The 27,766-nt window shown below is 44.5% G+C and overlaps 1 protein-coding gene and 1 long non-coding RNA gene across 6 annotated transcripts in view; one reads left to right on the top strand and one right to left on the bottom strand.

Annotated features, from left to right (window-relative positions):
• The window catches only part of PRR5L (proline rich 5 like), a 168,042-nt gene that overhangs the window by 32,431 nt on the left and 107,845 nt on the right, over positions 1–27,766 (bottom strand). For all 5 annotated transcript variants that reach the window (XM_035262376.3, XM_035262377.3, XM_035262375.3 and 2 more), the window contains 2 exons: positions 14,582–14,630; positions 1,824–1,881 (listed from right to left, as the gene is read on the bottom strand). In XM_035262376.3, coding sequence (XP_035118267.1) covers positions 1,824–1,881; positions 14,582–14,630 — 107 coding nt within the window. The remainder of the gene's footprint in view (positions 1–1,823; positions 1,882–14,581; positions 14,631–27,766) is intronic.
• On the top strand, positions 1,828–27,288 carry LOC144578147 (uncharacterized). Its single transcript, XR_013523382.1, has 2 exons — positions 1,828–2,084; positions 21,201–27,288. It is a non-coding gene; the product is annotated as an uncharacterized LOC144578147 (long non-coding RNA).

Raw genomic sequence — 27,766 nt, 5'->3', positions numbered from 1 at the left:
AATGGAACATTCGCCTTAAAATAAGAAGGGAATCCTGTCACATGCTACAACATGAATTTGAGGACCTTATGCCGAATGAAACTAAGGCAGTTGCAAAAGGACAAATACTGTATGATTCCACTTATAAGATGCCTAGAATAGTCAAAAGCATGGATACAAAAAGTAGGATGGTGGCTGTCAGGGGCTGAGGAAAGGGGTCAATGGGGAGTTGTGGAATGGACATGGAGTCTCCATTTTGCAAGATCAAGTTCTAGAGATCTGTTATGGAACAATGTGAATATGATTAACACAACGCCACTGCACAAGTGCCGAAACTATAAAGAGGGTACATTTTATATTGTGTGAGGTTTTTTTTAACCCACAATTAAAAATTTTTTCTCTAAGGGCCTTGGGTTACTGGGTACTTATAAGGTTGAAAAAAATCACGGCATAGATGTATTCAAGGGAAGAATGTACAGGTTCAGACAACTCTCAAATGTGCAAAGGTTAATTTCTAACCTCTGTTCTTCCCAAGGCTTGGTCAGCATTTACTGTGTGCCAGATTTTGGGGCTTTCCAGCGTCAGTTTCTCATTTTCCTTCCTACTTTGTCTTTCTAGGAGCCCCTTTCCTGGACACACTGGTGTCTTTCCCAGGGAATGGGAAGAAACAAAAGGATGATGACATGACACACCTAATAAGTCTGGGTCTGGAAATAAGTTTGATCTATGGGTCATTAGGCTGGAGCAGAAAAAAAGAAAGGGTTTGGAGTGGACACCTGCTGTGTGCATTACGTTACTCATGTGCCTTCCCTTCCCTACAACCCCTCACCCCAATTTATCACTTCAAATATGACAAAAGCTGAGACTGGGAGGAACTAGTAACTAACCGAAAGTCATCCAAGAAGTAGGTGGCAAGCTGAGATCAAGCCCTACTTTGTGGGAGCTAAGAGTAGCCCTTGGTAGAGTCACGGGTTTGCCCAGTTCTTGCCTTTGGAATCTGTTTCCATCTTTATTCTGTTTCTTTCTATCCTGTCAGTTGGACTTTAAAATCTAAGATAAGGAAATTTCCCTGCGTCTATCAAATCATACCCTTTTGAGTGAGTACCTGCTTAGACTAACGTCTCCACAAATGGACAGGACTCCTCTCTTCTAGAACTCCCCCAAAATATTACAAAGACCTGTAGGAAATAGCTCAGAGCAGACCAGAAGAAATATTACAAAGACATGTAGGAAACAGCTTAACTTGTACCTTCAAAGGAGACCACCACTCTACATACCATTAAAAAAAAAAAAACCTTAAGGCCAGGTGCGGTGGTTCACACCTGTAATCTCAGCACTTTGGGAGGCCAAGGCAGGTGAAGCACCTGAGGTTAGGAGTTCAAGACCAGCCTGACCAACATGGAGAAACCCCGTCTCTACTAAAAATACAAAAATTCGCCAGGTGTGGTGGCACACGCCTATAATCCCAGCTACTTGGGAGGCTGAGGCAGGAGAATCTATTGAACCCAGGAGGCGAGGTTGTGGTGAGCCGAGGACGCACCACTGCACTCCAGCCTGGGCAACAGAGCAAGACTCTGTCTCAAAACTAACAAACAAAAAAACCTTTAACGAGGTCTCCAAAGAAACCACCCCATTGCACTACATTTTTTAGAAACACAGTTCTGACTTGCACTGCTGTGAGCAGCTGACTGAAATGAAAGGACTGCTGCCTAGGTGGGGAGGAAATGGACAGGGTGAATCACTCACTTGGAGACTGCCACTTCTGGACAGAACCATCTCAGCTGTCCAAACATCAAAGGCTGAGTCACAGGGGCCCTAATCTACCAGGGCTGTCTTGTACTTGCCTTCACACAGCTTGATCTTCTCCTCCACAAAGAACAGTCCTTTTGCAAGAAGCTGGTTCTGCCAAAAGAGAAGAAAGAACATAAGAGTCTGGGCAACTCCAGAGCGTGAGAGATGAACCCTCTTCCGCTTCCAGTGGGCAAGGACACAGAGCTCTAGGCACTTCTGTTCTAGCCTCTGAGTTAAGAAGCCTTTTGTCCTCTTGGAATGCCAAGGCTTCAGGAGCAGACAGCGAGACTTCCCACAGCAAAAGAGCGAGTGAGGTAAGAGACAAACACAGCCGTCACCCTCATCCCTCAGACCAGGGAAGTGGCATGACACAAGCCTGGATGAATTCACCATTGTTGACACCCAGTGTCCTAGAGGCCCTTAGTGGTCTAAACTCACAAAAGGGAGCACTGAGGCAATGGGAAACTATGCAGAAATAACACATTTTTTTAAAAAAGAGATAGATTTAGTTATTCACACTAGCATGAAAGAGACTGCGTGCAAAATCTTAGCAGCAGTGAATATGCATCTGTCAATGAATGTGTGCATGGGAAATTGTGTAAAGAGAAAGTAAAGTCCTCTTGCAACTGCAACTCCAATTGAGTGTGCTGTCTATATCATATGCTTTATATCCTTCATCTCATTTAATTCACTCCTATCAAGTTGGTGCTACTGTCCTCACTTTACTGATGGTCAGTGAAGAGACTTGCCCAAGGGAGACAGACCTGGTCTTCCTGGCTCTATAAGCCATGTTCTTTCTAATCCACTTTGCTGCCTTCCAGCAAGTCTTTCTACAAAGGCTATAGCTGGTCCCCTAAGACATGGAGCAGCCTCTCCGTGAGTCACAATAGCTCAGATATCGGTGACAGGCTGGTGTCTCCACACTCATATCATATTATTGGATTATTAAGGCCTATGCTTATGGGAGAGGCAGGGGCAAAAGTGATATGTATCTTACCAAAGTATCTAATGCATTCTTCAGCCTTCTCCTTTATAAAATCCTACTACCCTATTACAATGATAAAAGAAGCATATGGAGCAGAGTGGAAAGAACTTGGGTATCAGTTCAACTTCCAGTTCAGTGTGATTTTGTATTTAATATCCCTGAGCCTCAAGCTCCTCATCTGTAAAATGGCATAATACTAGGCTGGGCGTGGTGGCTCACGCCTGTAATCCCAGCCGTTTGGGAGGCCGAGGCGGGTGGATCATGAGGTGAAGAGATCGAGACCATCCTGGTCAACATGGTGGAAACCCGTCTCTACTAAAAATACAAAAAATTATCTGGGCACAGTGGTGCGTGCCTGTAATCCCAGCTACTCAGGAGGCTGAGGCAGGAGAATTGCCTGAACCCAGGAGGTGGAGGTTGCGGTGAGCTGAGATCACGCCATCGCACTCCAGCCTGGGTAACAAGAGCGAAACTCCATCTCAAAAAAAAAAAAATGGCATAATACTAGAAGCACCATAACATTCTTCATTATAACCATTACAAACACATTAATCATTATAAACACATACACACAGCATTTTATATCCTTAGTAGTCAGCACTGGTGGTAGCAATAGTAATAGCTGCTATCTCAGCCCAACTTCTTCACAAAAGGAGTGGGAGGCCAAGAGTCAGTAGTGAATAGGCCTTTATAAAATGTTCTAATAGAATATTTTATCAAAGGTACTATCCCATTCCTGTGATGGATGCCCATAAACCAAATCCATACTCCTATTAAGATTTACAAAATAAGACCTAATTTGAAAAAGTAATTGGCCATCATGTGGTTCTTTTTTGAGATAGAGTCTTGATTTGTCACCCAGGCTGGAGCACAGTAATGGGATCTTGGCTCACTACAACTTCTGCCTCTCCCAGGTTCATGCAATTCTCCCACCTTAGCCTGCCAAGTAGATGGGATTACAGGTGCCCACCATCACTCCTGGCTAATTTTTGTACTTTTTTAGTAGAGACAGGATTTTACCATGTTGGCTGGGCTGGTCTCGAACTTCTGACCTCAAGTGATCTGCCGGCCTTGGCCTCCCAAAGTGCTGGGATTACAGGCATGAGCCACCACGCCCAGCCACCATGTAGTTTCAAGATGGCAGATAGAACCCCAAATCAAAGTTACAGGGACACCATATAGGAATACACCAACTTTGTTAAAGAAAAAATAAAGCAATTCCTCACAAAGGATTATGAAACACACAGGCAGTAAAGGCGAGGCCCTAACCTGTTCTTTAGCTTCCAGCCAAGTGCATGAATCCCGGTGGCTGGGTCATGGCAAGACTTTCTGGGTCAGAAAGCAAGAAAATACCCCAGGACCAAGTCAACATCTTGTGACAGCTGAGCTGGACATGAATGGTCTGTGGAGGTGTGTTCAGACAGCAGCCACTCCACCTGAATGTTTTGGAGCACAAATCTCAATGGTGCCCTGCAGTCTATGCCTGCTTGCTCCCTTTCACCTAGCCCAGGTGAGGCTCTCAGAACGTCCCGTTAGCGTTCTGTGCACGGGCTCCTGAATGCCACTCTTCTCAGTCCCTCTAGTGTCAACACTGATGTTCCAGGCTTCTACTAAAACAACTTTCCTAACCCTCCCTAATTTCACATTTCTGAGATGCACCTACAGAGGTAATCGAGATCGCCTCTGTGATGCAATTTTCATCATTTTGTTCTATCGCTGTAATTATCTACATGGGAGGAGGTTGGGGGGAACTGAGGCACTGACAGAAATAAAACCTAGTCCAGGTGATAGCATGAGTTAACAGAAATTAATTCAAACCATTCATTAGTTATAATTGTAAGTAATTAGGAGTGCGGGTCATGTCTTATTTAAGTTAGTACCCTTGGCTTCTGGTATAGTATGTAGAACATAGCAGATACCTAGTAAATATTTGCTGAATGTATATAGATACATAGATAGATAGATGCTGACTATTTTATTGATGAAGATCACTTTTTATTTTTAAGAAGCCAAGATAAAAGATAGAATATTTTTAAGAGGAATAAGTGCTATAGGGTCTCTAAGTTTGTTGCCATTTTCTTCATTTGAATTAGAAAATCATTTGAAAATTACATTGTCCCTATCCTTAAGGAATAAACCTCAAAACAAGACCTGTATTTTCCTTTCTTCTCCTTTCTAGGTCTTCTCCCTTCAAAGAGACATTAGAAAAACAATCTTTTATATATATTTTCAAGGAAAAGTAGTTATTCCTATATTATGGGGAAATGATAAAGAAAATATTCTTTTAAAACTTCTCACAGTACACAGCATGGAAATTCTATAGCTTAGATCAAAATAAGAGAAACACAAACTTGAGGTTAGAAGGGGCCTTAAGAATCACCTAGACATTCTTTCCTCTCCCTGGTCCTATGGTCAAAATCAATTGGTCACATACATTTTGATGATGTTTAGTGGATCCATTTCCATTTTCAAGGAGGCTAAGGCATCTTGAAAATCCTTATATCACCCCCTGCCCCCAGGAGACTCTCGATTTTGCTCTTATCTTATAGTTGTATAAACTGAGGCTAGAAGTGGGGCCTCCCTCTCCAAAACTCCAATAAAAGGCATGAGAGTGAGGCTCAGTCTCTCCACTACTCACCTTTTATTTAGCACACACTATTAGAGTAAGGATCTTTCAGATTAGCCAAGCCCAGGCCCCTCTTCACTGGGGAACCACCACCATCCACCCAATGGAGCTGTGCCCATTCATTCATGCCCCATTCATGCTGCATCTTCCAGCTTTGCTAATGGATCTCAAAATGAGCCCCAAATCTCCTCTGTAGGGAATTTGGGCCCCAAAGGAACTTGCATTCTTAAGGCCCTAATACTCTGAAGGCAACACTTGTGATTGGGTTCTCTGTAGTTGCCATCTTTGATTCTCAGTAGTTTTATCTTTGAATTTGGGTTTTATAAGTGAAGTCTGAAGGGATAACAGAACATACACTGGGGTCTGAAGCCTCAGCTCACTCATGGTCCTGCCTCCTCACCATCTCCTCAGGAGGAATTTTCAGGCACCCACACCTCACCCCTAGTGCCTGGGCTCCACCACTAATGTCACCCCACTCCCAAGGTGCTGACAGGGTCGTGTCGGTGGGAGCCTCTGCACCAGTACATGGAGAGTCAGGAGCGGGCATGCACCCTGCAGCATCTTGGGGAGAGGCGTAGTGCCAGCCATCCTGCACTCCCTGGACTGCCAGTGCTGTAGTGCAATTGCTGCTGACTCAGCGGGGGCCTCTCACCCACCCTCCATCTAGATACCAAGAGTGACGAGTGCAGACATGCAATCTCTTAAGGTTACCTGCCCACTATGAGCTGCAGTGGCAGGCCTATGGGAAGGGGAGATTGGCATCCCCATATCAGTCTGGTTTGTAGAATGATTTTTAGAAGCCAGAAACACCAGTGTTGACATCAGTGGTGAGAAGAATGGCATGCAGGAGTCCTTGCACAGAATGCTGAGTAGCCACGTTTCTTCTGCACTGGGCTTTGCAAATTATGAAGCTCACCCTGTCACTTCACCTAAGGATATGCCAACTTGACATCTGTGGGGCGTAAGCCTGCTCAAATGGGTTGAAGGCAGGGCAAAACCCAGCCTTGACTCAGGTGGCCGTCTTGCATTGTTTGTCCTTCCTAAGTGTCCAGTCTTCCTGGATCTCGCCTCATAGTATTCCCATCCCCTGATGAATCCCTGACTCCAGAAGCTTCTGAGCATTTGCTGGCCTCTGAGCTGGAGTGATGGAGCTGTATGGTAACAGAGCTGGAGAAGATCCAAGTTTCTCTTGTCCCACTCCTTGCCTGATGGCACCAACCCCAGCACCTCCCCAGGTGGAACACTAAGCCAAAAGTAGTTACTAAACAGTAGCCACCCAGGAAGCGACTTGGGACTTGGAACTGGGCCCATTGTTACTTAACGCATCCTCTCCTTACCCCATAAATGAACTTGGACACAGTCTAAGTCACACTGCAATGAAGTGACAGAGGAGACGGAAGTGAAAAAGAAAAATAGCTGACATATCTATTTTTCCTAAGACATAGAAAAACAGGCTACAAACAGAAAAATGAGGCTTAGCTGGGAAAAATGTAAACAAGATGTTTGGGGAAAGCCAAATCTTCAGTGGACACCAAAGACCCAGCTTCTCCTGGGTCACTGCAGAAGGCGAGTGCTGGAGTGGGCGGGCAGAACAGAGCAGAGGGTGGCTGTGGGTGGTGTGGGGCTACCAATGATGCATGTCTCCTACCAAACAGGTACCTTCCCAACCCAATGGGAGGGACCCAGATGAGATGGGTAATCACGAGGGCTGGGTACAGGGAGAACTCCATCTTCCCAGCAGGAAGAACTTTCCATATAGACCAGGAAGCAGAAAATCTGTAAATGCTAAGGCTGCTAACTACCATCACTTTTAATGATTTAGTAGAGATGATAATGGCAGTAAGAAGGTCAGTAGAGTCAATTATTGGTTTTTACTCGGTGCCAGGCAGTGTCTTACAGTCTTTTCCTGCATTATCACATTTTGCTTCTGCCACAACCTATCCGCTTTTTACAAATTAAGAATTTGAGGCTCAAAGAAGCAACTAGCAAATGTGAGACCAGACTTTGCATCAAGGTTGGTCTAGAATCCAAAGCCCATATCTTTCCCCTATTATATTCTGGCTTACTTTAGCAATAGTAATAAAAATACTAAGATACAAATACTTAACACGTGTTGACTACTCACTATGTAACCAGGCACTCTGTATACGTCTTCTCACTTACCAACCACATCAACCTTATGAAGTAGGTCCCATGATTTCACCTGGATTACTATGAAGAAAACTGAAGATCAGAGAGGCTAAGTAACAAGGCTGAGGGCACACAGCCAATAAGTGTTCTAACAAGGATTAGAACCCAGACCTACTGGCAGAAGGGCTGGTGCTTTTAGACACCATGCTCTCCTGCCTTAGGTTTCTTATGTCCTTGCCCAGAGAAGAAAGCAGACGGGATCCAGTACAGATTCAGATACTGGGGCAGTTGTCTTGGCAATCTCAGGCCATGGAACCACGTTCCGCCACAGGGCCTCCACCCAGCTGGGCCTTCCCCTCGACTATCCACATTCAACATCTAGCAAGGGGAATGCCTGGCACTCGAGTGGATTCCATTCTCAAATGAAACATTCTTTCCTACCCCAGAGGGGTGGCAGCTGTGTTGCTCTGCCTCCCCAGAAACTATGTTAACCAGTTTCACTCCAGACATTTGCTTCTGGTGATATCGATGTCTTAGAAAGTTCCTGTTGTTGGCATAAACCCAGGGCAGGAAATCAGAGGCCACTTCCATTTTATTTTCCCTCTGTGACTATGAAAGGCCAGCCATCACCTGTAGTGATGTCTACATCTCCTGTGAACCTGGATGCCTTCATAGATAAACAACAAGTCTTACAAACACAACTTACTCCTAGGCCCCAAGAGTTCCTAATAAGGCAGTGTTGGTGTGTGTGGGTGTGATGAGACCCACGAGAAGTCCCCAGATGGAGACTGAAGTAGAAACTCAGTGCTAATGCTATTTCTTCATTTAGCACCATTTCAGCCATAATTAAAGGGTGACTTGGGGCTTTAAAAAGTTATGTTTATAAGAAGCAGGAAGACAGTCCATGTCTCATTTGCAGAACACTCAAAACAAAAACAATAACAAATAAAGTACCCCTGGAACTCCTGCCGCCTGGGTGGTTTTTGTTTTTTGCTTTTTTTCCCCCCTGGGGATTCCTTAAGGGCATTTTAAACATCATCCAAGAGATTTTTCTACTGTGGCCAGATGACCTGGGCTGGGCCTTTGCACCACCATTTACTATCTATATGTATTTATATCTTACACAAATAACCCCATCTCTGAGCCTCAGTGGCAGCATCTGTAAAAGGGGGATACATAATAACAATCTTCCTCATCAGTCATCAGAAGGAATAAATGAATTAGCCCAGGAGAAATGCTTAAAGCATTCCCAGACTTGAGCACACCTCACAATCATGCAGAACTCATCAAAACACAGACTGCTTGGGCCCCAACCCCAGAGTTTCTGATTCAGTTAGAATTTGCTTCTCTAACAGATGCCCAGTTGATACTGAAGCTCCTGGTTCAGGGACCATACTTTGAGAACCTCCAGCTTCGAACAATGCCCAGCATGTATGTGCTTGAAAATATTAGCTGTCATTACCGTTGTTAATTCTGTTCTCCTTATGGCTCTTAAAGAGCATCAGGGAAAGTCATCTTATTGCTTTCCATATTGAACAAAAGTTTCCTACCACTTCCAACTCAGTTTCTACTTCTCATGCCCACTGAATCACTGAGTTTTTTTCACTATTGTAACACTATGTTGTTTCCAGCATCTGCTCCTACCATTTAAGCTTCCCTATCAATGCCCTAAGCCTGGCTCCTGCCATTCCTTCCTTGTCTACAATAAATCACCGAATTCCAGACATAACGAGTTTCTGCAAATACAGACTCATGTACAATACCACACTGACAGGATTTAGGAGGAATTCTGTCCCCATAGAGCTTGCAAGGATTATAAAATCCCTAAGTACACCTCATCTTCGGAGCTCATCTTTGGGTGATGTATTTTCAGCCTTTGGTACCCATGTGTTCCTTTCTTCCACAACTGATGTGCAATAGCCTGAGTCCAGTGAGGCTAGAGATTTTCCATTTCTGCAAGCCTACTAATTTTCATCTTTATCTCAATTATATTAAGACCTGTGGTCATCAATTTAAAGATCCATTTTTTCCACATAGTCTCATAAAATATGATGAAAGTACAATCAAAATATTCAACTAATTGCACAAAATTCAAATAATTGCTAAGGAGATTAAGAATGGCAAAGCCAGTGAGAGGTGACCGCTGGCTGGCAGCAAGCCCCACAGGGAGTAGCCCAGGTCACCCAGGGGTGCTTCTCAAAGCCCCCATTCTGGCTCCACCTCATTCTCACCCCTCACAGCAGCCAATGAGAGCTTCCAGGCCACCCCAAAGCTTACAGATTCCAGAATGCTGTTCTGCTCTAGGTACTGGCCGAATCAAAAAATGCAACCTTTAATGACCTCTCACCTAAAAAACATAACTTCTCCTCTGTCGTCGTACCAGATCCCTGCTGCACTTGTTCAAAGTCCCCCGTGTAGGTAGGTTCCAATTTTACCCTCAAAGTAGAGCGTATATGGAATTCCTCTTACTACTCTCTGTTCACCCAGTTGGCTCTTTTTCCATTTTGGGAGTCCTGCTTGTTAGAGAAGCCTGTCCAGTTGATCAAAGAACAGCTGAAACTTTTCTCTCGTCCTCGATTTGGATTTAGAAATCACAAAAGTTACTTTCACTCTTGATCTTCTCTCCATCCAGCTTGCCAGGAATACTTAGAAGTCCTATCTTTGTCCCCACAAAGTATAATTGTTTTTTCTAGGCCTGATTTAAAGTCTTTGCCATCCATTCAGGTCTACAGTTAATGCTATACTTCTTCGGATCTCTGCCATATGTTGTAAACTCTAGGGGAAACTGGCCTCCTGGGACTCTTGCAGATATGAGCAGCAAGTGGAAAAATAAATATATATGCATACATACATATGTACACACACGTACACATACATGCACACAAATATATCTCAAACACTACCAGGTATCCATCACCTATTGACAATTGTGGTAGCTAAGTTTCCTCTCTTCCTAGTATTAACCCATTCAAAGCCACCAACTCTAGCCTGAGTTTCTGTATCAAGCAAAACTCCAGTTCCAACTAAAGGAATTGAACTTCTGGGCTTGGGGGGAAAGCTCATAACACACAACAAAGCCAGTAGGTGCAGAATGGCAGAAAGTACTATCTGCAAGCATCCCCATGCCCTGAACTACCAAGATATCTAATTAGGCAATAGGAAAATGCAAAATGTTTCATATCATCAGTTTCAAAAACTACAAGAAACTAATTATCACTCAGAGCTATCACTAGTATATAGTGTTTCTCTAGGAAACTCCAATTTTTCTTCCGGGCACAATTCAAAACAGAAGAAAAGGAAAAAATCAATACTGGAAATGTCAGAGACTTTTCCAGCCAGTGCCTTCTGGATGTCTATCTGGGCTTCTGCAGATCACACAGCCTGTCTTCTGTGTGTGCAGACATGAGATAAGCACAATTTTTCTACCTGCTTTCTCTTGGCCTCACCTGGGGTCATTTTCATTATTCCTCACTGAGAACATTCTGTGTTAAGTCTCACAGCATATAAAATGAGAATGTTCACTCTTAAAAGCAGAGCCACAGAGAGGGCTGTACAAGTGGCAAGCTCTGAGCTGGGGATCAGGGTGAGGAGACAGACTTGACTGCTGAATGCGGATGCCTGGGCATGGCCATCTCAGCCTCTGCATTGCAGAGCCCTGCACCCAGGAAGCCCATCTTTCACCTTCTCTGACAGCCACACCCATGGTTTTGATAACTTTTCTGTCCATCCCTGGGTTCCATTCCTCATCTATCTCCTGGCCCTCCTTCCGCCCCATTACTGGAGGAACACACTTTCTGGAGTCCCTTCTGACTTTCCCTCCTGACACATCTGACAGTTGAATGTAAAGGCTAAGCTCCCCTTTAACAAGGCTTCCCTCTGGGATGTGCCTCCTCATATGGAGATTTCTTCCATAGAGTGAATGGCTTGAAACCAGCCTATTTTTAACCAGTGCCTGGCAATGGGCTTTCCAAACCTGAGTCTCTCTTGGCCCACCCGCATGACCATGGCTAGAGACGGGGCCACCTACACAATTATTCTTTGCATGTTATTTTTCTGAAATCAATCCACTTTTTAAACATGTAACTATGTTTAAAACAGAAACCATAGCAACATCATTTATACTGAGTGGAATAAATATATACACATTCATATATGTGCACACACATATACATGCACATACACATACACATACATGCACACAAATATATCTTAAACAAAACTAGGTATCCATGACCTATTGATCAATTCAAGGGCAATCAAATGATCAATTCAGGGCCAACCAAATAATGTGAATAAATCTTAACTAGAAAGTGTCTCTAACTGAAGATATGAAGTTCGAGGACTGCTCCCTCTTCTTCAAACAAGGGAGATCGGTAAGTCCTGGAGGAGGGAAGAGGACGCCATGGTGCAACTCAAGACACTCCTTAGCACAATCCCAAGAGCAAAAGGGAAATAAAAGAGGGGGGCAGTTTTAACCACGAGCCCTAACGTTATTTCATGTTGTTGCACACATCACCTAAAATCATTTCGGTTATCGATGGCAGACAATCACTCCCTCTCTCCCAAGAAAGTTTACTGAGCATCTATTATGTTCCAGGAACTTTGCAGGGAGTGGGGAACCAAACAGACTAAGAAAGAAAAAAAAAAAAAAAGCTGTGTGTCCACATGACACTTAAAGTCTACTAAAACAACAACAACAAGTGTGTCTAGGAGAGCCTTCTTTCCAGATCAGCACCTTAAATAAAGAAAACTTCTATTTCAAACTGTGAAAACCAGTCCTCACCCCGCACCCCTGGCAAGAAACTCCATATTCACAAAGCAGCTTCTCTGATTATGTTCCCGATAGGAAATGACACGTGGTTATTAGTTTTTAAGTATCTGGCATGCTTTGTAAGCAGTATTAACCGCCCTCAAAAACCTCAGGGTTTCCCAGATAAACAAGTCCCCACCCAAACACCCTTCCCTACCCGTCTTAGGGGTAACCCCCAGCGCCAAAAGACAAATGACATTTGAAATCTGATTGAAACCACACCAAACCATGGAGCCTTTAAATGTCAAGGAGGAAGGCAACTCAACCCAGCAGGTTTTTCCAGGACTGACTGAAAAACCACTTCTCTGTAGTTAAATTAAAAAAAAAATCAATCAGTAGCAACAGCAAGAGAAGAGAGTACGGCCAAGACTGACCTTTGTGTCAAAGGCAACTGACATGATTCATATTTGTGACTAATGACCTCTTTCTTCATCTTTATGTTTGTCTCTCCCTGAACGGGAGCCGTCTTCCAAGCAGCTGAAACATATGACCCAGTTGAATTCCAGGCTTTTGGTGGGTGTTGGTTTCTCCAGATGTAGAGGAGGTGTCCCCGTGTGTGTGTGTGTGTGTTTAAACAACTGACATGTCATTCTTTTAAAGTGCGTATAAAAATTTAAGCTTCCTGAATCTCACAAAGAAAAATTATAAAAGGATGCCTGTACTGTTTTCAAAACCTAAAATCTCTTTAAACTGTCTTAAAGTATGCTCTATTTGGATACAGAATAATATTGCTAACCTGAAACCAAGATGCTATGCATTTGTATGCTACTTTCCCATTAAAAGAGATGGATTCCACCTTAGAATAACACATAGGCACTTATATAAATTTAATAAGCACTTCTTACTGTCTTACTCTCTGCTAGTCACTGAGCACTTTTTAGAAATAACTTACTTCACAACAATCGTATGAGGTTTGGTCCTCTTACTGCTGTTTCACAGAAAAGGAAATACAGAGAGGTAAAGCAACTTGCTCAAGGTCAGACAGCTAGTAAGTGGCTATGCTGGGCATTGAATCCAGGCACTCTGCCTCTAAAGGCTGCAATCTTGACCACTACCCTCTACTGCCCCCTACACACTATGTACAGAGTGCTTTACATGTGTTATTTCACATAAAGCATATAATAACCTTATAAGGTATATTTTTATTCCCATTTCATAGAGGAAACTGAGGCACAGAGAGGTAAAACAGCTTGCCCACTCAGCAAATGAGTGAAAATGGGGACTCTGACTTCACTAAGGTGCCACCCAGTTACTCCCTGTCAACCAGCACCTCCCCATTCCCTTCCGCCATCAGAGAAGTCTGATTGTCTGGATCAGACAATGGATCCAGATGTGGTATGATTCAGGGTCCCCTAGGGGGACTGAAACTCTTTCAAGGGATCCTCATGATCAAAACTATTTTCTCAGTAATACTAAGCTATTTGTTTTTCTCTTACATTCTCTGCAAGTTTACAGTGGAGTTTTCCCAAAACTATATGACATGCAATATCATTACACACTGAAAGTGAAGCAGATATAAGAATCCAACTGTCACTGGGCATGGTGGCTCACACCTTTGGGAGGCTGAGGCGTATGGATCACCTTAGGTCAGGAGTTTGAGACCAGCCTGACCAACATAGAGAAACCCCATCTCTACTGAAAAAAAAATACAAAATTAGCCAGGCATGGTGGCGCATGCCTGTAATCCCAGCTACTCAGGAGGCTGAGGCAGGAGAATCACTTGAACCTGGGAGGTGGAGGTTGCAGTGAGCCAAGATCACACCATTGCACTCCAGCCTGGGCAACAAGAGCGAGACTCCATCTCAAAAAAAAAAAAAAAAAAATCCAACTATCTTCTATGAAGCCAGACAATGCAGAGATCTTACTATTTTATTCTGAGCGTTCTGTTACATAAAAAAGTAATTTGTGCTAGTATGTATTAGGCTTATTACTTAAATGAATGAAGATCTATTTTAAAGCTCTTCAGGTTTAATGTCTACTATGGTAAAGTTAGACATAACCCAAATAAGCAATGCATTTTACGAGTGTAAAGAGGTCCTGAGACCAAAATGCCTGAGGACAGCTGCATGGGCCTTCGATCTCCATCAGCTGCCGGGACACACAGGCCTCGTGCCCCTCTGTGATGCACAGGACACAGCAGGGACTTGGGACACGTCATTTTGGCTGTGGAAGGCATGTCCAGCTGTACAGTACTGGCCACCCCCTTTAGGCCCATCCCCCCACATGCATGATGACAGATGCTCAGATCCACACGGCTTACCTGAAAATAGTCTGTAATGAATGATCCAAGTTCACTCTTCAACAGCCGCCTGGGAAGAAGAGAAATACCGTCAAGCAGCCCTTGATGGTACAAATAATGGTGACAATGTGCTCACCAGTGGCACGGGCTGGGGCCAGCCCTGAGAAGTGGGGGGGCACTTTCCTAGGTCCTGATCCTCCTGCCCCCATTTTCATCATGGAATTGCAGTGATGGAAATCCTAGAAGGAGATCCATTCCTCAGTTCACGCTGAGAAAGTAACACTCTGAAGAGGGCAGCCCGCCACAGGAAATCCTTATTCTAGCAGAGCTGCTAGGGGCAGGCCAGGGCACCTGGCTTTAGATGAAGCAAAAAGAAGGGAAAAAAAGGCCATTATTTTTGCAGTCCTCCATGTTTACAGAGCAAATATGTAAACACATTTTTCACACATTCTTCAACCAAGGATCACAAAGTGTATTTGGGGAAAGAGAAAGGAGTAATTATTATTCTTCCTGTACAGATTTAAAAATTATGCCTCAGAGAGTTCCCCAAAACAAGTCAGTGGCAGAGCCAAGATTTGACCCCAGACTTTTCACAAATTCAACGTCTTTTCCCATAACTCCACCCTGTCTCTCCTCTAAATCCAGAACACCCCCCAGACCTAAAATTCAAGTTGGTACCATGGTTTGGGTGGTCTTACCACCCAAGCCCAATGGACTGAGGCAGTCTTCGAAGGACACCACAGCAGAGAGAACAGACAGATTTTATTTATCCAGCAATGTAGATGCACTGAGTGATTCTTTATGTGTTACGTGTTGTTCTATCACCAGGAGTACAAAGGTGAATAAGACAGACAAGGTCTGCGCTCTCATGGAATTTCTCTTCTTGGGGGCTGGTAAATAGATAGCACATTAATAAATATACTCACAAGATGATGTCGATGATCTTAAGTGCTAATAAAATACAAATGGGCCCAGGCATGGTGGCTCACACCTGTAATCCCAGAACTTTGGGAGGTGGAGGCAGGCAGATCATGAAGTCAAAAGATTGAGACCATCCTGGCCAACATGGTGAAACCCCATCTCTACTACAACTACAAAAATTAGCTGGATGTGGTAGCACATGCCTGTAGTCCCAGCTACTAAGGAGGCTGAGGGAGGAGAACTGCTTGAACCTGGGAGGTGGAGGTTTCAGTGAGCTGAGATTGTACCATTGTACACCAGCCTCGTGACAGAGCATGACTCCATTTCAAAAAAATTTAAAACTACCAATGGAAGATAGGGATATTGACACCAGCTCTCCTTCTCCTTGTGACAAATAATGAAACTATCTATACTATATTTTGATCCAGACAAGGTAAGGGAACTAAAAACAAGAATAACTGGCTCCCCAGATCCAGTGAGTTCCCTAGGGAGTAAACCCTTCATGACTTCAGATGATTTTCTCTATTCATCCCATTGGCTATGGTTATTAAGGAGCAAATGCTCAAGTCTCTGACAACCCTTGCTGAGTACCTACTCCCCCAAAACACGTTCACACATGTCCGTGAACGATAAACAGGACGTTATAGCAAGATGTTGTTATGTGCAGAGAAAACAGCACAATAAAATTAGACAAAAGAAGAGAGAACCACCCATGATTTGAATCTCTGTGCCAGAAAAAGCCCTGGAAAGCCACAAACACAGACTGAACAAAGAAAATACCTTCCTTTTCCCAGGACAGAACATATGTCTGTTGTGGATGCTGCATTTTGAGAGCCAATTTAATGGCAGGCTCATGGAGGGCCACCCCATCAACACAACCCAAGGGGTTGTGAGCTGGTGTGATCCGAGAGAGAGAAGCTTTCTTCAAAAGCCACTGAGCTAAGAGCAGGTTAGATATCCGTATTCTTTGAGGCAGAAGCTAGAGGTGTTTCTCAGACAGGAAACAGCAACCTACAGGGCAGTCCCAAGTGGATGGAGGCTTTGAAACAGGAAGAAGTAAGGAGATTGCTTCTGACCACAGGAGGAAGAAACACCTCCCAACAATGTCTTCATGGTCCATGGGAAGGCTCAAAACCATATGTGAAGAAGCCAAATTTTGTGCTAAAGTGAAAAAACAAGTCCTAACGATGGGCTGCTTAGGGCAGAGCTTCCCAAGGAGATACCTTGGGTACTCACGATGCTGTGGGATGAACATGATTCTCCGATCAAATAAAATGCTGTGGAACTGGTGTCCCAAAGAACCCACAATGGGAAAACACTCTGCTCATGAAGATGCCATGGGTAAGACTGAAAAAGAAAGAGGTCAGGGTTAAGGGGCCTTCAAGGTAAAAAACTATGGACACCCTCATGGAGAGCAGCATGGAGGAGGGATCTATGCTGTGTAATAACTGTGAGTTTGCGTGGATGTGATGGAAAAAGTAAAGGCTGCCCCGGGGTATCTCACAGTGGGATTCAGAAAAGCATCATAATGTTATCTAGTTGAGGAACCCAAGACATCTCCTCCCCTCCTATCAGGGAGGAAAGGAAGGGGCTTCACTCTACAGGGAGGGTAGAAGCACAGCAGCCTTGTGTTGCAGCCAGGGTGCAGCAAGCCACAGCCAAGGCCAGAAATCTGCAGAGTGTCCAAGGAAGAGAAAGTCTAGGTAGAAATCAGCCAATAACAGAGCAGAATCTAAAGAGCAGACGGTGCAACTTCCAAGACAAAGACTTAACGAAAAGGACTCTGAAGCTAGAAGCAGCCAAACAGGAATGATGAGACGGTAATGGGTAAGAATAAAGAAGCAGAGCATGAGGAGAGGCCTTCCACCAGGCTGATAGTGATAACTAGTTCTTTACTGAAGAGAAACCAGACACGATGCGGGAATCTGCTGTCTATACTTTAAATGTAATGGACCATAGCCAGGTACAGCAGGAGAACCACACACGTGTCCTTTGATCAAATCCAGAATGTAAAACCTTCTCCACAAGGTACTGTTCATAGAGTTATCTGAACAGAAAAGACCTTACTTAATCATTAAATCAAGATTCAATTGCTCTAGGTGGTCAAATCAATAAGCTGTACTGCCCTTATCCCTTACAAAATCCTGCCTTCTGTCTGGGCATGTTATGAGTTAGACAGGGTTACATGTCATATCTGTGCAGAGTTTTTCACTGCAGCAAAATATAGGAATCAACATAAGTGTGTACCAGTAAAATGCTAATAAAGAGATTGTTCATCCAGGCAATGGAATTCTATGGAACTATTAAAAAAGGGAGTGAAGAAGTGCTCTAAATAAGGATGTGAAAGATCTAAGTCATAGTAAGCAAAGAAACAATGTGAGATACAGAACAACGTGTGCACACAACAGGGCACCTGGTAAAATGAGAAGAGAAAAATAAGAATACACATTTGAGTTTACATAACACTAACACATTTGTTGGTCAATTCCATGCTTATAACTGGCTGTTCAAGTCAGTTTTATATATATATATGAATGGGTTTCCCCATAGGCCCTTAAAACCAAAATATATAGCTCCTTGATTTTTAAACACATGGAACACATATGCATTTTATTTATTTATGTTTTATTTATTATTATTAATTTTTTTGAGATGGAGTCTTGCTCTGTTGCCCAGGCTGGAGTGCAATGGTATGATCTCTGCTCACCACAACCTCCTCCTTGTGGGTTCAAACAATTCTCCTGCCTCAGCCTCCAGAGTAGCTGGGATTACAGGTGTGCATCACCATGCCTGGCTAATTTTTTTGTATTTTTAGTAGAGACAGGGTTTCACCATGATGGCCAAGCTGGTCTCAAATTCCTGATCTCATCATCTGCTGGCGCCAGCCTCCCAAAGTACTGGGATTACAGGCATGAACCATGCCCAGCCTATTTTTGTAATTAATTAACTGTTTTTTATTGAAACAGAGTCTCATTCTGTTGCCCAGGCTGGAATTCAGAGGTGCGATCTCAGCTCACTGCAACCTCCACCTCACGGGCTCAAGTGATTCTTGTGCCTCAGCCTCCTAAGTAGCTAGGATTGCAAGCGCCCACCACTGCTCTCAGCTAATTTTTGCATTTTTGGTAGAGACAGGGTTTTGCCATGTTGGCCAGACTGGTCTCAAACTCCTGGCCTCAAGTGATCTGCCCACCTTGGCCAAAGTGCTGGGATTACAGGCATGAGCCACCGTGCCGGCATTTTTTAAACTCATATGTGAAAAAGCACTGGGGTTTTGTGTCCTCTTATACATGTCTACACATAAAGCCTTGGAGAAGCTTGAAGCTATTGCTGGAAATTATGTGAGGCAATGAAACACTTTAGCTGACTTGATTCCCTGAAGTCTGAGGAAGACACTGTCCTGCAGATACCATACCACATCACCAGACCCCAGTCCAGTCCCAGACCTTGTATAAAGTATCCAGTATCATCAGCTGTGTTTCCATATGTATTCCTTATATATGCATAAAGAACTCTGCAAGAATACCTAATAAGCTACTCTTACTAATATTTATCTTTGAGGAAGAGAGAATGGAAAACTGGTTTCTAGGATACAGGGGTGGGAGATTATACTGTATACCCTTGCTCTATGTGTAAAATTTTTGAACTATGTCAATACAATCCTATTCAGAAACAAATTTTTAAGATCATGAAGTTAATAACCACCACCAAGGTTACCACAGGAAGGCCAGAAGCCTGAGAAAGAATCATGGGAGGAAGTCCCTATCGAGGGCACAACATCAGGAATTGGGGTGGATAACAGCTAACAGAGAACGCCACAAATCCTGGGAACCCACCAATCCAGACCTGCCTCAAACTGGTAACCCAAGAACCCTTGTTCCCAGGAATACAGAGAGTAAAGAAATGAGGAAAGGGGTTGGGGGAGGGGGGTGGCAAGAGTCCACAGCAGTGCTGGCGACACCAGCCTGTGAGCAGACTGTGGCTGAGTCATGTTGCAACTACAATCCATGCCTATACTCTGTTTATTCTGCTTGCATTGGTTTACAAGGAAAGAATGCTTCTGAAAAAATCTCTATTCTTCTCTCAGCTAAATTGAGAGAAAGGGATTTTCTACACCTCTGTCCCAATACACCATTTCCAGTGGAACTTGGCAGATGCTTCACCACTTAAAACCCACCTTCCCCCCTGCAAAAAAAAGAAGGAATTCAGAGTGGAGACTCCATTAATTAATTCTTTGAATCTTAATCATTTACTGAAAACCTGTAATGTGCTAGATATGGTGCTGGATGTGAGAAGAAAAGGAAGAAACAGCTCAATGATTTCTCCAGTGCCCCATGAGGGAGTGATCTGGGCCACTCTCTTATAGGGCACAGGAGATTCAGCACAAACATTGAGAGTAAAAAATATCAAGGCATTAGATATCTAGACCAAAATCACAGTGGGACAATTCACCCTGCAGCCTTTCTCACTTTTACCAATTTAATTTGTAAAGGAAAAGAAAGAAGAGAAAAGCTGGAGAGAGACAGCCAAATTAAAGAGGCTGTGGTTTGCGGTTCCCTAGATGCAGGAAAGATGAAAATCCTGATTCCTAACACCTAGGGCATAATCTCCTTCAAGGCTCAGGCCTAGAATCTGGCCGCCTCCCTTCTGCTTTTCCCACTCTTTCCTAGGGTTGTTGCCCTGTCAACAGAAAAGCAATTACTTGTTAGAACAAACAGTCATCATCACAATGAACAATAAACAAATTGCTCCTAGGACGCAGCCTGGCATTTTTTCCTCTGATTAACGTTTATTGAGCACTTGCTAGGTGCCAGACACCACTGTCAACAGTGTAGGCGTTTTCAGATTTAAGCCTAAAATAGAACCGTAAGCAGCAATGATGACCCCACTTTTAATGCACAAGGAAACTGACCCGAGCAAGCGCAGGCCAGAGATAACACGTGTCTTGAGAGCGGGGAGCCTGGAGCTGCCTGGCTCTGCATCCCAGCAGCCACATAGTAGCTGCTGTTAGCAAGGACTTGGGCAAATTCATTGGTTCTTCATACTTCAGTTTCCTCACCTAGAATATGGGAAAGATAAGGGTACCTCCTTCACAGGATTGCTGCACAAGTAAAATGGGCTAATCCTATTAAATTGCTAGAAGCTGCCTGGCCCACAGCAAAGCTTGGGGAGCATGAGGTACTATAATTTCACCCAGGACTGTGAACGAAGCCCAGGGTCTTGAAAATTCCAGCCTGCTGCTTCTCAGCATCTTTCTACAAGTACAGCCAGACTAGCATTTCCTATGCCTGGGATTGAGGACCCAGGAGAAATTCATAAAGGGGGTAATATATTAGGGCCAGACCAGCTGATGAAAGGATTAAAAGGTAGGAAGCTGGAGGCAGAGCTTTGGGTAAAAGAATTGCCCGGACATGGAACTGACATGAAAGCAACTCCTCAGCCTCAACAGCTCCCATCCCATCTGTTTCACATATTGGACTTCCATGCCTGGTTTCATTTGAAAACAGAATTCTACTGCTACCAACCACCACCATAAGCCACTGAGCTAGAAAAAGGGAAGCTGGGGAGCTGGGAGTAATGTGAAGGGGACACTTACACGAGGCCTGACCAAAAAGAGAAACTGGGTGTGAAGTTCAGCCAGATGCCAAAAGGAACCATAATGGGAGGGGGAAATGGGGAAGCACTGACTGGTCTACATTATCTCACCCTTTCTCCCCCCTAGGCTGACCAGCTGAGACACCACCCCAGTTGACAGGATTTCCTGTTATTATACAGACCTGCGATCTCACTTCTCACCGTCTTGTATCAACTCAACTTCCCACTTCTGTGGGCTTAAAGGTAAAGGAAGCATTACTAAAAGCTGGAGTCAAGCTGGTGGAGAGACACAGGGGCAGCAGGATGGCAGCAGAGTGGGCAAGCACAGAAGTGACAGAGGGAAATCACCTCGGACAGAGTCAGTCTCCCTTGCACACTGAGAAAGACCCAAGGTGACAAAATCCCGACCGCCCTCTTTTTTTTGAGATGGAGTCTCACTCTGTTGCCAGAGCTGGAATGCAGTGCCACAATCTCGGCTCACTGCAACCTCTGCCTCCCAGGTTCAAGCAATTCTCCTGCCTCAGCCTCTCGAGTAGCTGAGATTACTGGTGCCCGCCACTATTCCCAGCTAACTTTTTGTATTTTTAATAGAGATGGGGTTTCACCATGTTGGCCAGGCTGGTCTCGAACTCCTCACCTTGTGATTCTCCTGCCTCAACCTCCCAAACTGTTGGGATGACAGGCAGGAGCCACCATGCCCAGCCCAAAATCCCTCTCTTTGCCCCAACTCTCTTCCCATATGAGATTAAAGAGGATGAGGCAGCTTGTAAGAAGAGCTGCAGGTTAGCCAAGATGAGTTGGAAAAACCGTATCATTGTTAATATTTCCATGCCATTTGGCAAGTAGGGGTTTCCCCAAGTTCCCTGGCCCTTTGGCAAGATCCACCCAGACTGTCTCAAGATCCAAGAACAGCAGGAGTCCTCCAGAGTCCTGTGCCCAGTGCTGTAGCTGGTCAGTGCCCATCCAGTCTGACTGCTGAATGCTCTGAAATCACCCACCTCACTTCTGCAATAGGACATGTTTCAAGGAGGCAGCTTCTCATACGCAGGAACAGATAAAAGCCCCTCCCCCTATCTCTGGTCCATTCCATGGGAGCCCATGGGAGATGGTGTCCTTGACTCCCTGACTCAGGGCACGTCTGCACCCTAGTGGGTATCTGTGGGAATAGTGAGAAACATGGAGGAAACCAACTAAGAGCATTTACTGAGCTCCTAGTTATGTGGCACACTATGCTCAGCAGTCTGCAGGCGGCATCCCAAATTCTTCAATAGCCTCACAGGTAGGAATGTATCCTCATTTTGCAGATGAGACTGATAGTCAGAGCTTTGCCAGAGGCCATACATTGGTAGATCCCAACTCAAATGGAGGCCAACCTAATGAGGCAGTGGTATCCCCCATTCCACAGGGGCAGGCAGGCAGGGTAGGGAAGCGAAGCGAGTGAGTGTGCATTATAAGGTCCAAGAATGTCCCTCTAAAGCCAGCAGCCAGGCCTCAGCTTTCCTGACAGGCTCCACGCCAGACTGTGAGTCCAGTGCCCAGATATGACCTTTCCAGAGAGGCCAGAAACCTGGAGTTTTAGGTGAGATTTCCAGATTTCTAAACAACTTTTTGGCCAAACACCACACGGGCTAACTCCATGGGTTTCCAATGCCATTTCTAATAACCTTCCTAACCTGAAAGCCAAGTCTGTTTCTCAGCCACAGCAGGTACAAGATAGTAACACACCAGCAGGCAGAGTTACCAGGACCAGGAAGAGATCTCATCTTAATCCCTACCAAACTAGGCTCCTCAGAAGGCAATGCCACTGCTTACCTCATGATCTATTCATGAGCTGATGCCCAGGTACATCAAGCCCAAATCTGGATAATGCCAGCTCTGTGTGGCTCTTTCAGCCCACTTACTACGAGTTTAAGTACCTGGGAGGCTTGGGTTCAAATCCCGGCTCAGGCACTTATTGGCTACATGACTCCAAGTGGGATTTTTGCCTCTCTGTGCCTGTACTTCCCCCTTGTAAGACAGGGACACAGTATCTATCTCACAGAGTGTGGTGAGTTTTAAGAGTTGACGTATATGAAGCACTTAGAGACTGGCGCATACTAAACGCTAAGCCAGTGTCTGCTGTTATCATTACCTCATGGCATCAGGCCTGAGATTGGTCTATGGTATCAGCCTGTGAGCTGGATCCAAGCTTACCTTCCTCCCATCCCCTCCTAGCTGTCCCTGCACTGTGGGTCCCCCTCTCCCTCAGTCATCAGACTCTTAAAGAAGTGGAAAAATCAGAGGTGGATTTCCCTTTGGGTTTCAGGCAACGAACTGACTCAGACGGAAGGTATTTCAGCTCAGACCTGTGAGAGATCAAACACAATTCTTGGAACCTCCTCTTTCCTTGAAAATCTCTGGGATTTCCTTCGCACCACCTCCTCCCTCCCAACAAGAACAGAAGTAGGGTGGTTGGAAAGAGAAGGAAAATGTGTGTTTCCTGTCTCAGGCCGGCTGCAGATAACTCATCTCTAGTTTCCAGAAATTTATTTCATCTCTGAGCATTTATTCTACAGAGAAAAAGTCCTCCCGGGGAGTCAGTGGAGGCAGGAGAGTGTGGAGTGAGTGGTGGTGGCAAGAATGTTAGATCCTCAACTGCCCTTTCTGCCTGCTCCCCCTTCAGACTTCAACTTGGGTATCATCTTCTCCTAAGTCGCCCATCCTCCACATACCCCCAGCACTCCAGATTCCACCATCACCCCACTAGAAGCATTTATGAGAACTGCCTGCCCAGTTCCTCTCCCCTGCTATAAGATCTCCAAGACACAAACCACCTACTCAGTGACCACCCCAGAACACAGCCCAGTCCTGGGCAGAGCACTCCACATTCATTCAATAAGTGAATAAATCAATCAATGGCCCCTCCTTCGACACACACACCCCAACACTCAGGAACTGAAAGCACTTATATGAACACGGGTAAGCAGGTTCTTCAAAGAACCAGCAAACATCAATTCTTGCTTTTTTCACACTTTTCTAATTCTTCTCGGTCACATAAAATCAGTAGAAGAGTTGGCAGAGAAGACTGTTTAGGGAGAGTGCATGCCTGTGTCAGCTTAGCTGCTCTTGCTCTTGGAAGGGCTCACGAAACCCGAACCTCTAAGCCAGACTTGTCCCCGCTGCCAAAATGCGGCCACATCAGGGGTGAGGCTGGTGAGGGGTGTTAAAAGCTGCATTAACACCCCACAGAGAATTCAACACTGAAGAAGACTCCCAAAATCAGCCCTACAGATGGAAATTTAGGGAAGCCAGAATTGTAGATTGTGATACCTGGGGATTTAGCCAGAATACGTCTATTCTGAAAAGTCATTTTCTTGCCTTGAGAGATAATACAATGCGTAAGCTGTGCTTCCTAAGGCAGTTTCAATAGGAAATAATTCTGATTGACGGTTTTCATATCAGCAAACCACATGCCCTGACTTTTGTATGGGGTAATAATATGGGCTACTACCATATTGAGGTGTGACATTTCTGGTATTTATGACTGGTATTTTTTTTTTTTTTTTTTTTGAGATAGAGTTTTGCTCTGTCTCTCAGGCTGGAGTGCAGTGGCATGATCTTGGCTCACCGCAACGTCTGTCTCCCAGGTTCAAGTGATTCTCCTGCCTCAGTCTCCCAAGTAGCTGGCTGGGATTACAGGCACACACCATCAAGCCTGGATAATTTTTATATTTTTAGTAGAGACAGGGTTTTGCCATGTTGGCCAAGCTGGTCTCGAATTCCTTACCTTAGGTGATCTATCACCTTGGTCTCCCAAAGTGCTGGGACTACAGATGAGCCACCACACCTGGCCTGATGGATTTATTCTTAAAGTGTGGAGACACCTGTCTTTGGATCCGATACTGTGTTTTAGAACTTGACCTTCCTCAGTCCCAAGTTCTTCTTCATAGTTACTTCAAAGTCTATCTGCTAACATTTAAACTCGAGTCTGTTTTCAAAGACACGTCTTAAAAGGAAAGGCCACTTATTATAATGACTGCATTACAGGATCCAGTTATATAAGACATCTACCTTCCCAGCCATCCTTTGCACTGGCTACTATTTAAATAAATTTGTACTTCCCAGGTACATCCTAACTCCACAAATAGAAAGTGGCCAGGGTGGCTGGGATGACTGACCCCAAGAATCTGATTTAGGCTTTGACCTTAGGCTTGGATACTCCATCCAAAAGTTTATTACCATTTGGCTTGAGTAGAATGGAGAACTGAGAAAGTCATTTCCTCTTGTTCTTTTCTTTGTGAAAGAAGAAACAGCTGGCTTTCCTTGCAAGAACTTAGCCTCACCAAGACTTCAACCTCAGGCATCACTCTTTGAGGATTTTATCCCAGACTCCAGTTCAAAGCTCACTGCTTCCAAACTGTTATAGTTTTTCTTGAGACAGGATCTTGCTCTGTTGCCCAGGCTGGAGTGCAGTGTGCATCATCATGCTCAGCTTTTTATTTTATTTGTATTTTTTGTAGAAACCATGTTTCCTTATGCTGCCCAGGCTAATCTCAAACACTTGGGCTCAAGCGATCCTCCTGCCCTAACCTCCCAAAGTGCTGGGATTATAGGCGGGAGCATGACACCCAGCCTGGAGAGGGCTATAGAGTGGCAGCAGAGTGGGCAAGCACAGAAGCGACAGAGGGAAATCACCTCAGAGTCAGTCTCCCTTGAACACAGAGAAAGACCCAAAGTGGCACTATTCATGGGGCAATTCATCACATTGGCCTGTGCTCTCATGCATCGTATTCATCCATTATGTATCAATTTCTATTCACAGTAATAACTGTTAACACTTAACTGTTCGCAATAATAAGCATCATATGGCTAACATTTATTAAACCCTTATTAAATCACCAGACCCTGTATTAAGGATGCTTTTAGCATTGTCTCAATCCTCCCAGTGACCATGAGGTTATTATCCTCATTTCGTAAAAGACAAAACAGACCTAGAAAATAAAGTTACTTGCTCAAGGTCACACAGCTAGCCCAATCTTGATCCCTAGACTCTGAATCCAGAAACTGCTCTCTTAGGTTAAAAAATTCTATTAAACCTAGCATAAATCCTCTTGCATATAACAGGGCTGTCACAACTGAAAAATGGGATGAAGAACGGACATTTCTCTGTTTGCACATCTCCTTCTGACATCCGTACCTTCCCATGCCCCAACCCTCTCCACCAGTTCTGCCTCAACCATGTTGAGTTGATAGATCTATTATGCAAACAAGTCTTCCAAAAGGAAAATCGAAACCCAAGTGTCTATTTGAATGTAACCAGAGAGCAGCCGATATCTGTATTTAAGACGCTGGAATAAAGGCAGCTGTGTTTACCTCCACACAGGCACTTGCTGATGTGGGAGGGCTGGCTTTATTCCACTTGGGACATCCAGGTCACACCAATGCCTGGGAGGTACTTCACATCCTCAGTGATATTCCACATCTCTGATGTGAAAGTCTATCTCCATCCTCTGGCCTTCTCTAATACAGTGTGGCTAGAATGGAAGGTATAGAAACATAGGGAAGGAAAGCTCCGATTTTTTTTTAAGCTTTGGCTTATTCTGGGCTCAATTTATATCTGAGCAAATGGTTTCAAATCTCAGCCACATGTATTTCCCACTAATCTGAAAAATCACTCAAGACAGAGGAACATCTAACCATCCTAACTCCAGCACTGGAAAGGAGGGCTGGGGGAGTGTCGTGCTCTGCAGGAGGGGTGTTAGTCACAGGACATGATAAGAGGTGGGCTCCCAGAGACCTCGGGAAAGGAATGACGGCAGAAAAAAAGATCAGGAACCATCAGCTTAATCCTTCTCGGAACGTAAGACATCTCTTTCTGACACTACAATCTAGTGCAAAGAACAAAGGTGTTGCTATGCATCTCCCCAAAATTTATATGTCAAAGCCTTAACCGCCGCCCCTTCCCTGCAATTTGATGGGATTTGGAGAGGGGCCTTTCAGAGATACTTGGGGTTAGATGAGGTCATGAGGATAGGGCCCGCATGATTAGTGTTCTTCTGAGGGACATCAGAGAGCTCTCTCTCTCGCCATCAAATGCAAAGAGGTCATGTGTATACACAGACTGTGGCCACCTGCAAAACAGGAAGAGGGCCATCACCAGGAACAGAAATGACCGGCACCTTGATCTTGGACTTCCCAGCCTCCAGAACATCGAGAAATAAATTTTTGTTGTTTAAGTCATCTAGTCTGTGGTATTTCTTATGGCAGCCCAAGCAGACTAATACAGGTATCTAGGTCAGAAAGGATTTCAAATCCTGATGCCACTGCTCATTGCTGTGTGACTTTGGGCAAGTTATTTAGTTTCTCTTATGTATGATTTTCTTCTTTGTCATCTCCTCATAACAAAGTGCTGTGGGGAGAGTTGAATGTGTTCACCTAGGAGGAAGGCGCCTAGCATTTTCTGCAACTCAACACCCCGAAGCATCAATGCCTCCCTGATGCATGCAATGGCTAGTATTAGGAAAGGGTAGCTTCTTGGCCATATTCAATCCACAGATGTGTTTTGTTTGGCCTGCACCAATGTTTGGGGAAATCTGGATTATTTACCAACATTTAAAAGTCAGAACATTTCACATAAAAATCCCAATTTCCAGTTCTTCTTGGAAAATAAGTTGTATCACTGGCTGTGCTCTGCCAGGGTAATCCTCTTCGGAC

This window comes from Callithrix jacchus, chromosome 10 (genome assembly GCF_049354715.1).
Source record: "Callithrix jacchus isolate 240 chromosome 10, calJac240_pri, whole genome shotgun sequence".
NCBI classification, from domain to species: domain Eukaryota; kingdom Metazoa; phylum Chordata; class Mammalia; order Primates; family Cebidae; genus Callithrix; species Callithrix jacchus.
The sequence above is the reverse complement of the archived record's forward strand: the minus strand, read 5'-3'. Positions and strand labels throughout refer to the sequence as shown.